At 30.5% G+C, this 13,093-nt stretch overlaps 2 protein-coding genes across 3 annotated transcripts in view; one reads left to right on the top strand and one right to left on the bottom strand.

The window, feature by feature from the left end:
- Window positions 1-221: 221 nt before the first annotated feature.
- LOC100164477 (spondin-1) overlaps window positions 222-13,093 on the top strand; it is a gene marked incomplete at its 3' end in the record, with an annotated part of 24,076 nt that continues 11,204 nt past the window's right edge. The window contains 6 exon segments of the mRNA XM_008191631.3: window positions 222-585; window positions 8,288-8,552; window positions 8,734-8,884; window positions 9,017-9,223; window positions 9,314-9,437; window positions 9,514-9,644. Coding sequence (XP_008189853.1) covers window positions 408-585; window positions 8,288-8,552; window positions 8,734-8,884; window positions 9,017-9,223; window positions 9,314-9,437; window positions 9,514-9,644 — 1,056 coding nt within the window.
- On the bottom strand, window positions 3,365-7,370 carry LOC100573007. Of its 2 annotated transcripts, none has more exons than XM_003240870.4 (8): window positions 7,183-7,370; window positions 6,901-7,113; window positions 6,627-6,826; window positions 5,057-5,327; window positions 4,883-4,981; window positions 4,426-4,619; window positions 4,215-4,344; window positions 3,365-4,134 (listed from the first exon to the last, which is right to left on the bottom strand). In XM_003240870.4, exons 1-8 carry the CDS (start codon window positions 7,306-7,308, stop codon window positions 3,751-3,753), a joined length of 1,617 nt encoding a protein of 538 aa, XP_003240918.1. In that variant the 5' UTR covers window positions 7,309-7,370; the 3' UTR covers window positions 3,365-3,750. The 2 variants fall into 2 exon arrangements, with proteins under 2 accessions (XP_003240918.1, XP_029341507.1); XM_029485647.1 differs by having other exon boundaries at window positions 3,367-4,134; window positions 6,901-7,024; window positions 7,154-7,273.

Here is a 13,093-nt window from a genome sequence, read left to right as displayed (position 1 = left end):
ATCTGGTAGGCAATGGGCATTGTGTTCTCGCTACTTCTCGGTAGAACAATGCTGCAAGCTAATCTGTGCTGAATTGACCTGTAATACGCGATAAACTTGCGTGAAGTATATCATTATTACTGCGTCTTATCGACAAGAAACATGGACTACCGACTTTGTACATACAAAATATAGAATATTACTTGCTGGGTGTCCGCGTTACACGCATGATTAGATATAATATAATATTATAGTATTATTGTGTAGCCACGCACCAACGTTTTAATGGTCCTGCAATATAACTACGATCTAGACGGCGTGCGATAATAATAATAATAATAATTTATTATGATATACAAAACAACGAGTAACGGGACACCGCAGTGAACGCAATCGGACGTTTCTATTCGGTTGGCTTCTACGTTAAGATGCTGGCCAAAATCGTAATTGTATGTTTGGGGCTTTTGTCCGTGGGCCACGCTTGTGACAATAATAATTTGCAGCCTTTGGAAACGGCCAAGACGTCGGTGAAATGGATGCACGATGGCTTCAAAATGTCCATGTTTGGTAACCCGGACAAATACATACCGCATTCAATGTACATTGGTAAGTACCACGTATTATAGATGACGTGATTGTTCATCAGGTCAACCCGTATACCTAGGTTGTGAGTCAAAGAATCGTAAAATTCGGCCTTTGCGCAATACAAATCACAATCCCCTCCCATACTTTCATTTACATTCTACCTACCACAAATCTGTTATTCTGTGTTATGATGTAAATTCACCATGTTAGGTATATTATTCCGTTAACCTTATTGATTTTGGGATTTTGTCCCACAATTACCAACAAATAAATATAAATAAAAATAACTTGAAATGCAAAAAATGAGGTATTAAATAATTAAATATTATTTTATATAAATATTTCTATATAGATTGATAACTCAGGGCCGTCCTGACGATTTGCGGGGCCCAGGGCAGGGTAAATTTGTGGGGCCTGAAATGTCATTAATATAATAATATTGATAAATTACTAAGTCTATAAATATAGTAGGCACCTAATACAATATGAAAAAGGTGGACAAGTGGGTACCGTTCTGCTGTACAGTGGGTGTCAAGTATGTCGTTGTAATGAATATGTTATGTTTAAATTACATTGATAAATTATTGTAAACGAAAAAAATATTCTGAGTGGAGACGTTGTATCAGCTTAGCACACTTGTATAAATAATCAAATTTAGTAGTTAAAAAAAAATTAACAAAGATCGAAAACGTGACTTTCCGGGGAACTTTTTTAGTTTGATAGAGGTACAAAAACTTGTTGGAAACCTTCTATTAAAATTTGTTATGTTAGTTATGAAAAGAAAAACTTTTATGAATTTTGTCAAAATTTGAACTTTATAAGCATATTATAACAAATAATTGAACCTATGTATTTTTAAACTTCCATTAATGAAAATTATAAGGAACCTACCATTACATTTTCAAGAGTTTTTACTAAGTGAAAAAGATTAAGTCAAAATATTGAGAAAATGTTTTATGGGAAATTCTAATATAAATATTTGTTGGAAATTTCAATGTTCTACAGTAATTAATTTTTGAGATACACCAAAAAAATAAAATCGATTTTTTCAAAAATGAGTTTTGTACAAAAGTCATTTATTTTTTTGTTTTTCTCAACACTTTCTAAAACTACTTGAAATAGCTAAGTTGGTGTTTCTTTTTTTGGGACAGAACGCTTTGAAGATTTGTATCATTTTCAACTTTGAAAATTGAAATTTTATCATATTAACTCATTTAAAATGCAATACATTTATTTTACGACTGACGTCAATTAATATAAGTACGTATAGGTAGTAAAAATTACAGCAATTGAAGGTATAAAAATATATAAATGATAATTTTTTTTTTCTCATTAACTTGACTTTTTTATTGCATTTACAAAAACGGGGCCTGTCCAACTGGTGAAGGCGCGGGCCCCATGGCGTGGGCCCCGCTCTCCCTGCCCTTAGGACGGCCCTGATAATTGAATTTATTTTGTGATGTAATCGATCATATTATGAACGTTTTAATTTATTTATACGGTAAATTAATAAATAACTTTACTGATACTTAAAATTAACAACTATTTAGTTCCCTTTGTAACACTTTACCTTTTAAAACGTCTATTTAGTACCTACCTTTTGGTCACACCATCATAAATACGTCTTAATATCTATATTATAGTAGACTACACAAAATAAAAATTACTCTTCCCAACAATTTTAACGATATATGTGTATCATGGGTGTACCTAAAAAATAAAAATAATATTGTCTGGTCTGAAATTTGCAGCGAAACAGTATTGTGACCTATTTTATCAACTTTACGAAATCGTATCTACACGTATAATAGGAAAACGAATACATGAATAGTTAATGATACATTGTAAAATGTAATTAAAATATTTTCAATAATTAAAATAAGTTTGAACAAAGTATAAAAAAAAATACTGTTATAATACTTATTATTTTTGTTTGTCAAAAAAAAAAAATAATTGAGAAAGTTAAGGTATTGGGTTAAAAATATTTTTGGCTATATTATACATATTATATATAATATATACATATGAATGAATAGTGTTCAATTTAAAAATTAGGTACATACTATGTAATAAAGTTCAAGTATGTGAGTATGTCGTATATACTAAACATTATTTAGACTTGTATATAAATTATTATAATAACATATTATATTCTCTAACCTTTCTAAAAAGTAAAAAGTATGCAATAAATCATTGCAATATTTGCAGTATAATAATTAAGTATACTTGTTTAGCCGTTTAGGATGTATTATTTTTCATTCGAAGAAGACGTATTATCGCTGAATTCTTTAGTCATGTATTTTAAATGATATTATACAAACTCTTATATTTTAAAAATATTCTTTATGGTGTTAAACTGTTAAGTGCACGGATTTATCGAGATAGGGATTCCACTCAAAATATGTATTTTTAGTTACCAAAATTTGATTGTCAAACTTTAAAATTATCATTGTTTAAATATTTTATATTTCTTGTACATTATACGCATGACACCGATAACTTGTGATATTATTTACTTAACATCAGTTTATTTTAATTTTTCCTTCCTTCCAATTTTTGTAAGTAATTTAGTTTGTTATAGCCAAAATGATATAACACCATTACACAACTGATTCCTTCTTTTGATACTTAGAAAAAATATAAATAGTAAAATGGAATTTAATTCATAATAATATAATGATAATAATATTTATTTTTTATTTTATTATAAATATATCGGTTACTATGTTAGTACTTAGTATGTTAACAAAGCTAAATAATATCGAGGTATTTTATATTTTTGGTACACGATATCTGTAAACATATTATATATTATATTTATATGCTCAGCTGCCTGAACTAATTTGGTATGAATGTATTAAGTTAAAACATTTCGTATTTCTTTCTAATAAATACATTTAAGAAAATTACCAATTAATTTTTAGTGTTAACAAAATATTATATAGTGTCCACTGTCCACACTCCATCATTTAAAAAGCTCTGCTGGTTATAATCCGTAAATAGAGAAATAATATAGTTTTCAGGTGTTTAGGTATACACTAAACGTGTTAGTGTGTTACGGTTGAAATAAACAAAGAATTTGATATATTTAATTATAATTTAAAACAAGTGTCCAACACAACATTATAATCGTCAAAATCACATATTATATTATTGACGTAGGTATTCAAATCACAATAAACAAAACTATTTTTGCGTCGCTTTTACCATTTTTTCTAATTTTGTAATAGTCTGGGCTCTATTCATAATCAAACTTTTTTCAGTGCATATTTCGTTTTGAAAATCGCGCAATTGGTCTTCGGCTTGCACTCGTTCGAGCTCTATTTTTTCCGTAATCACGTGTATGCACTTATTCAACTCACAAATGTCGTCTACCAGCTTTTCATTTTTCCCATTGCCTTTCTCCAGTCGCTTCATGGTGTCTTCGATTTCCTTCATTATCGTTTCCTGCAGATAATCGCCTTTGGTACTGTTCGAACTGCCTCCGATGTCTTTTTCGGCCAGACTTTCTTTTATCTTGTTGTAATGCATAACGACACGCATCACGTCCACCCATTCTTTTCTAGCCACCTGCATTCGATAACGTACAAAATATTACATAAATATAAATGCATCTAGCCACAGATACAATTTTCGCAGCCATCATTCACCTTGTAAGCCATTATGCCCCTTTTGATTTCGTTGTGTAGATCTTTCTTCACCGAAACTATCAATTTTTCTTGCTTTTCCTGCAGCTGATTTATGATTTTCCGACGTTCCCGCGCCAACAGTGCCAACAACCTGCGTTTGATTTAATTAATAGTATAATGCTGTAGGTATGTTACTACTACGCGTTGGAAAATTGACATAAATAATAATCACATTTTAACCAGACATACGGGATATGTCTTGGCCAGCGTGTCGGCCATCTTGCTGGTGGGTTTTTCCATTAATGCTCCTTGCCACATCATTTCGGTCATGGAATTTGAACAGGTTGAGGCTGGGCTGAGTAGAGATAGTATCGGAGAAGTCGAAGCGATTACAAGGTTTTGAAGTTTTTGCTCACGCTCTTCGATCTAGAATATTTAAATGAGTCAAATCATGAAGACTATTGGTCATGATGTTATAAGGCTGGTTATAATCGAGCTCTAGAGCAGTCAATAATTATAAATAGGTATGTATTACTCCAAAATAAAAAATGAAATGTTATTTCCAATTATGTAGTATCTAAGTAGGGAATGCAACATCATGTCGGGTATAACAGTCATTAAATTATAATTATTATTATGTATTATAATAATATTATCGTATTAGTTATATTTGTTTATTTTATTATTACTTCTTGTATTATATTCTTCACTCTTTTTTTCAACATCGAAAGCATTTTTATGCGTTTGAATAAATGTGGGTTGAAGTTATCACATCCTTTGCTTTCAGCCTTGAACGTAATAAAAATTATTATAATTACATGATTTAATCGTACATCCATGTATGCTCAATAAATATTGCTCACTATTAATTTTTCAAGTAGCTTCTCGATGTATGGATCGTGGCAAGCAGTACTATTAGGATCCTCTTCAGATAACATTTCCTGTTCAATGTTATTATGTAATCTTTTGAAAAATTCATAAGTCAACGTCCGGGATTCTTTTGACCTTCGATTTGACAAAATTGATCTAACTTCGGCCGTCAGTTGATACACTTTGTCCTCTTGTTCACAGTTACTTTTCGGTGCGTTGGACGCTTCCACTTTTAAATCTATCAGTTTCACTACAGGTGTTTGGCTAAATATTATGTTGTGTAAAAATTAGAATTAAAATAAAAAAGACAACACGTTTAGTAATTATAATAATAAAATGGCATCGATATATTTATGAAGAGAAACTGTATTTCTATTGTAAAATTGTAAGTGTCCATGACTATAGGCATTATATTCATATATTTTTCACATTGTGTTATGAACCGTCATTTTCACAATTAACTTAATGGATTCAAATTGAATCCATCAATTGGATTTAATTCCAATTATCTAATTGAATCGCGTTAAGTTTACATGATTTATACATATTTCTTAAATATATCGGCATACCTACTTTATCATTTAAACAGTTTCAATGTAGTAATAAATACCACAGTTAGATGATTTTTAATTATTTTTCTTTACTTAATAATTATTATTAAGTTATAAATTATTTATTTACTAATTATAATATTTAATTTGAGGACTTAGCCTGTTATGAAATCAAAATAAAATGTTGCCATTTTCATAGACATTTTTATTTAGGTATTATAATAATATGATGAAAATATTTTTTTTTTAGACATTTATAATTTTAGATTCTGAGCTAAGTGAATATTGTAATGGTTTTAAAATTATAGTACCATACCTGGTTACATAAATTATTTAACGTGGTATCATATGCAATGATTAATATACTATAATTGTTTGTTGGTAATAACTAGTTACAGTGTTAACTCTTAAACAACGCGTCCCTAAAGGTAATTACGTGATGATTAGTGTTTGACGTTAAATACTCCAATAAATTGACTAAATATGCAATCAAAACTATGCACCAAAAAATAAAAATTGCCACTTAATTTTTATATTATTGGATGTGTATGATTTAACCATCCAATTGTACAATTTGTAATTCGCTACTCTTATACATCTACAATCAATAAATTTATGAAAGATCTGTAGGTACATATAGTACCTACCTATTATAAAATAAATACTGGTTTAGTGGTTTCAAAGTATAAATATTTGGTCATGAATATTTTATATTGTTTTTAATTTACGTTCTTTTGAATCTGCTAATCTAGTAATTATATGGAAAAATTGTATAAATTATCAAATTGTACTATAAAAAAACGTAGAATCAGGTTATTCTCAAATATGTTTGCACTGGATAAGACTTGATTTTCCATTTATAGATTCATAATCCTAAATGGTAAAAAAAACATGCAAATGCAACAAAGTTCGAGCCCTAATGATTAACGCCGAGCTTAAACTTTAAGTCTACCTACTCAATATTTGAATCCTAAATTGAGGCTAAAATATGATTATACGCTAAGGATCTTACATTGGTCGACCGCATGAATTAACCCAACATCCCGTATTTCCACCCACCGTCACGGCAACGTATGCAAACAATCCGGCATTTTCAGGCAAAGTCTTGCACGCTATGTAAGTACGCCCATCGTTCGACAAATGATTCAAGTCGACCATTTCCAATTCTCGATTTTTAACGAATTTCATCCATTTCTGTTTGTTTTCATTGATCTAAACAATTGAGCCGATTTAATTGTATTCTTTTTTAATACCTCTAGCTGGCGTTTATGAGATTTATCACCCACTTCTTTTTCTTTTTCTACTTCCACGCTGGCTTTGGTAGTTATTTCCGGAAAAACGCCATCCAAAGACAGTGGACCCGGTTTTGGGGTTTCGTTGAACGGAGTGGTCATCTTACGGGTATTCATACTTAAAATAAGTTGTGACAAATATATATTACGTGCTTGTTTTTCTTTTGTATTTTTATACGGTTCAATTGCGAGTTTATGTAACCATTTCTAAGATTATATAGATAATATATAAAAATAAAAAAATTACCGGGAAGACAAGTTAGTTTAATTTGTTACTTTGCATATCTCTTTTTCACTTTCGGATTTTAACGAATCAAATGCTGCTTTAAAATGTTCTAAAAAGAATAAAAAATCCTCGTTAATTTTCTCTTCAATACTTAGCTGCTGCACTATTCCAGCCATTATGTTATTATAGATGTCCTTTCACAAAAAAACGTGTTCAATATATATTTTCTAAACAGAATTGATTGCGTTCATTGACTTTACGACGGTATTTTGGTATAGTAGTTACGAGAAAAATAACATGTCTATTGCTTAATATTAAGTTGTTATTTTATGTAAAACTAGAATGTAATATATCTATAGATACAAATATTGTAGACGTTGCTATGCCATAAGGTTGATATTAATAAAAATTATAACTCGTCGACAACAATAAATACATTTATTATTAATATTAAAAATATATTATCATACCTAGTCATGATGTAATCGGTCAACGATAATAACTATGTTATCAGTTATATAATTAGGTATATAGACATATTATATTACTAGCTGACAAGGTAATTCTTTACTGTTGCTAGGTTCTTGTGATTGTTCAACTTCTTTTGGGTGTAACACGCTGTAGAAGCAATGTATTTTTAAGTGTAAATGATATTATTTTTTAATTTATAACCATCCCGACCGGCGTTGTCCGTGAGATTCGCTTGTGATTATGCGAGAAGTACCTATATTATGAAGCAGGCAATCTACCTTTGGTAGATCGCGGACCCCACGTGGTGCATACATAAGTGTATAATTTAACTCTTAAGTCTAAAGTACCAAAAAAATCAACAAATTGGTACATTAATATTATTAAAAACAATAAAAAATATTTATAAACAAAAATTTCCATAATAAATCCAGAAATCCCTGTTTGAGAACCTCCTTGGATTTGACATATTATTTACCATTTTCGCGACAAATTGTAGCCTATCTTCTTCTCCGACGTCTAATAATTTACCTCTGTACTAAATTTGATGACAATCAGATGAATGGTTTAGGAATGCATCATAAAGGACATAGAAACCACTTTTGTGTTTAATATAGGTATATAGATTATATAGCATAATGTGATAAATGGTAATAACTAATAATAGTAATATTTTTTCACTTATAGTAACGATTGAAAGTGAAAATTTGGATTTCAATTCGTTTCTGGTAACTGCTGAACGCGATTGCCACAGTACGATAAGTGAAGATTGTGGCGATCCTGCATCACCAGACCGCTCAGGTTCACTTCAACTACTTTCGTCTGATGACAGTGCGACATTCCATCCGGAGTGCATAAACACCATCATCCAGTCTGAACCGGAAGTCAAACTGCAAAAGTTGCGTTTCGTGTGGTCAGCACCAAAAACAGGAAGCGGCTGCGTGTACTTAAGGTATTTAAACGATATTGACTTGTTAATTGGTATATATAATCTACCTATTAAAATGTTAATAGTAAATTCAATTTTATTTTATTAAAAAGTTAAGTTAATTTCATATTGATTTCACTCTTTAATGCTTAGACTAGCTATAACTTATGTTGATGCAGAGTTTAATAAGTCGTGTGTATTTTAGGGCTTTGATTACCTATGATAACGGCTTTAATAAATATCATAATAGTGAACTTTTAAAGGAACTATGCGAAATGTCTTTCGATACAGTTACGAAGCAAAACGCATCGGCTGAAACCGAAAGTTGTTGTGCTTGTGATGAAGCCGTTTATGAGGTAGGTAAACAACCAATGAAAATATGAAAAATATCTTGAACCTGCGTACCTGTACGGCTGTATACTGTCTTGTAGTTTGTGCGAAACCAGCGTTTGTTTTTAAAGTTTTTTCTTTGTCAAACTGAAATATAGATGAAATTTGAAGGACTTTGGTCATCTGAAACTCATCCGAAAGACTTCCCGAGTGCTTTGTGGCTTACTCACTTCAGTGACATAATTGGAGCGACACACGATAAGAACTATTCATTTTGGGCAGAGGGTCAATGGGCCACCGACGGTGTCAGACAGTTGGCCGAATGGGGTTCAACGGCGATTTTGGAATCCGAACTTAGGCAGCAGGTATCAAAACAATTTATATGCACATCGAATAAAATCATATCTATTTGTATACTTATTCACGATATTCAAAGCATTGTTTTTAATTGTTAGAAGAAACATTTGAGAACTTTGATCAAAGCCGCTGGTCTTTGGCATCCACGAGTAAACGCTAACGCCACATCTAAATTCCGAGTGGACAAGAAACATCATTACATATCATTGGCTTCTATGCTCGGTAAAATAATAATAATACAAATCGCGTAAATATATAATATTATGGTTATCATATTTCGTGTGTAAATTGATTTTAGGGCCGTCCCCTGATTGGATAGTAGGTGTCAATGGCCATAATTTATGCGAAAAGAACTGTCAGTGGGTTCAAAACCGAACTATAGACTTGTACGTCTACGACGTTGGAACAGACAGCGGACGTACATATATGGTAACGTAATAATACAATTGTATAATAATGTCTAATATATTACTAATATTTTACCTATAGTTTCTACTGTACCTAACATCTAACTTAAAATAGGACACCCGGTAGAAACGAAGTTTCTTTTCCAACAAATATTATAGATTACAAATACATTTTACTAGAACCATTAAAAAAAAAAGTAAATATCAATAAATTATAAATAAATGTATTTAAGTATTTAATGAATTTAAGTATATGTGAAAAATGAATAAAAATGAAAGTTATTATTATTACTATTTAATTGCTATTATATTAATGATATTCAATAATCAAAATTACAGGCCTGTGATAACTGAAATATGATATATAATATGTTTGTAATGTAATTTTTTCCAAATATCCTGAAAATACTGCATCAATAGTGGTGTCATCTCTCGTTGTAGATTTTGCTGGATTGTTTATCAAATCTAAATTGAATGTATCCATAGAAAATTTTAAAATGTCTCCTTTTTCTTATCATTAAAATTGTTGTTAAAGTCACCACCAAATTATTATAGTTCATAAATTATAATAATTATAAATGCATAGTATGCAGATACCTAATTTGGCTGTTTTAAATTCTCGCGTTATACCGTTTTCTATTACCTAGTCTGTACCAAACGTGGCGTACAAAAATATTAATTACGGCAAAGGTAATGCACTATGCAGAGAAATATGCAACAATCATATTGTTATTTTACCGTTTGCAGATATTAAAAAGGTTGAATGTTCGACAGTCGTCACACATCAAAATGACTAAATTAAGGTTTTGTTTAAAATATCAGCCTATATTAATACATTTATTGAAACGAAGTTTTTTATGTCACGATACGGGGCTAGCAGGGGAAAAACGTTCCTGACGAAATACTATAATTTATGATGTATTAAACAGTTATTTTAGCCAAAACGTTCAATTTTTATTCCATCATACTGATCGATCTAGTAATGTGATTATACGTTTTAAAACAGATTTGAATGTGTTATTATGTCTACTTGAGATTGGTTAGTCCACTTTTCCCAATTTCACCCCCAACCTCTAAAAATGTAGCTTGAATATTTTGAAATTTTGGAATTTTCAAACGTTGATTATTCGGAATTTAAAACAGAAATCTTAAAATGTGGACTGGCCTATCTCAAATATACAGTCTAACGAATTCATATCAGTTTTCTGAAATATTATTGCATTATTAAATGGTTTAGTAGGTTGGAACAAAAAAAAACGGCAGCGGTAAGTTGTAGTGACGATCCGCGATATATTGATTAAAATTTATAATTTATTAGCATATTGCGTGTATTGATAATATATCACTATACTACGTATATTATACATTTATAAAGTGGATGTCGTTCTGTTGTACAGTAAGTTACAAGTGGGTCATTGTATAATGGATTGTATTAGACTTGAATTCAATGATATAATATAATTGTATAAGAAAAACGATTCTGAGATGGAGACAGTTTGTCAATCTGGATTTTCTGAATTGTTATTATTTATTATATCATATATACCTATAGAAGTTGAATAAATATTATAATTTTTTATTCGTTTCTATGGTGGTAAATAAAGCGTGAGAAATTAAAATCTCGTTTTTTTAAAAAAAATTTAACGTTTTTTCGTAATTTTCGGTGGTTTTTCCCGTGACATTAAATAACTATTGATAAAGACGAAAAATGACCTCCCTAAAGTAACATCTTGATCCAATTTTCTAAAAGATGAGGTTGAAATATGTTGAAATCGAAGCACTCCTTCTGGTAGAAATTTTGTACACAGGATATAAAAAAAAAAAATAAACACTATTGTAAAACCACTCACTCCGCTCAGAATCTAATATATAATAAGTATATATAAGTATAGAATTGTACGTAATATACTTTTGTCACGCCTGCACCGAAAATTTGGTTTTTGACCGTGGTTGAAGCGTTAGAGAGCAACCTTTTTCCGCCCAGTGTATATAGGGTACCAATTACATCATTACAAATTAAGATTATTCCAATTTGATCAATTTAAAATATAATATTCAGGTAGGTTACTTACGCGGTCACTTCAGTACCTATATGTTACATTTTTTTTAGGAACTATAGGCAAATAAATGGTAATTATAGACAAGAATAGCTGTTTAATTAGTCAACCTTAATATATATTTTATTTTTTTATTTTTTCGAAAATTCTTCAAATTGCACTTAATTATTATTTGGTAGGTGCAATAGCCTATAAGAATTAGTTATTAAATCAATTTATTAATTTACATTAAAAAATCTTGAAGGTATGAGAACTATCGAGTGACAGCACTTCAGCGTGAATCGATATGTGCTTATGGTGTGTAATTGTGGTGTATTCAATTAGATCTCGAGGCCACTGTCACCAGAGCCCAGGGATCGAAACCGGTTAAAACCGCGGTTTTCTTATTTCTAAACACCGGAACTGAAACCGGAACCAAAAGCTTTAAAACACCGGTTAAAAACCCGTAACTGAAACCTAAGACTTTAAAAAGACCGTTTTCAAAACCCAAACCGAAACCATAGAATTGAAAAACCGTTCTTGTACCGTTTTTGAAACCGGCCCTTATAATAGTTAGGTAATAGATAATAAAAATCGAGTCTACAGTAATTAGATAGGAAAATAAAATGGAAATTTTTAAAAACCATTCCAAAAACCAAAACCGAAAATGATCTAAAACCGTTCTTTAAACCGATAAAATATTTGGAAAACCTTTTTTGAAACCGAAACCAAAACCAAAAAATTTTAAAAACCGCTCTTAATACCTAATCCAAAACCAGAAAATTTAGAAATCCGTTCTCAAGAACTAAGACCGTAACCGTTAAAATTTGAAACGGTTTCGATCCCTGCCAGAGCCATTCGAAATGGAGGGGGGATTTCCTGGAATAAAGTTTGTTAAGAGGTTATAGTATATACGTATAGTTTTGAAGGTGCTTTCTAAATTTGGAATAAAGTTTTTTGAATGTGGAGTTGAGTATGGAAGGTATCGTTTGAGAAGATTGGAGGGAAATCGATTTTTAGTCTATGGATTTAATTTTGTGTATTTGATTTTTTAGCTAAGCTCCATATACCATTTGAATATTTATCTAAGTTAGGACAGAGTTATTTAATTTTCATTTTGTTAAGTGGATGTATGTGTTTTGTCCAATTCAGGTGTTTGTAAAGGTTAATATTAAGTACCTATTTGGCTATGTTGGCTTTAGGTATGGGTTAATTGTTTAGTATACTCAATGACAGAGATCAAAAGTTGTATTGACCGATTTGTTTCTGTTAAACGCTATGCGGCACTAAAATAGAGATAGGGATATAGTGGGGATGGTTTGGAAGGATGTTTGAGGCTACATAAAAATCAACAAGAGTGGAGTAAACCACTTTGTAATAATCGTAATCTGCTACATGTATTTGTGGGTACATATAGGTTGGTTAGTGGAGTAAA

Source organism: Acyrthosiphon pisum, chromosome X (genome assembly GCF_005508785.2).
Source record: "Acyrthosiphon pisum isolate AL4f chromosome X, pea_aphid_22Mar2018_4r6ur, whole genome shotgun sequence".
Classification (NCBI taxonomy): Eukaryota; Metazoa; Arthropoda; class Insecta; order Hemiptera; family Aphididae; genus Acyrthosiphon; species Acyrthosiphon pisum.
This window is presented reverse-complemented; position numbering and strand designations above follow the sequence as displayed.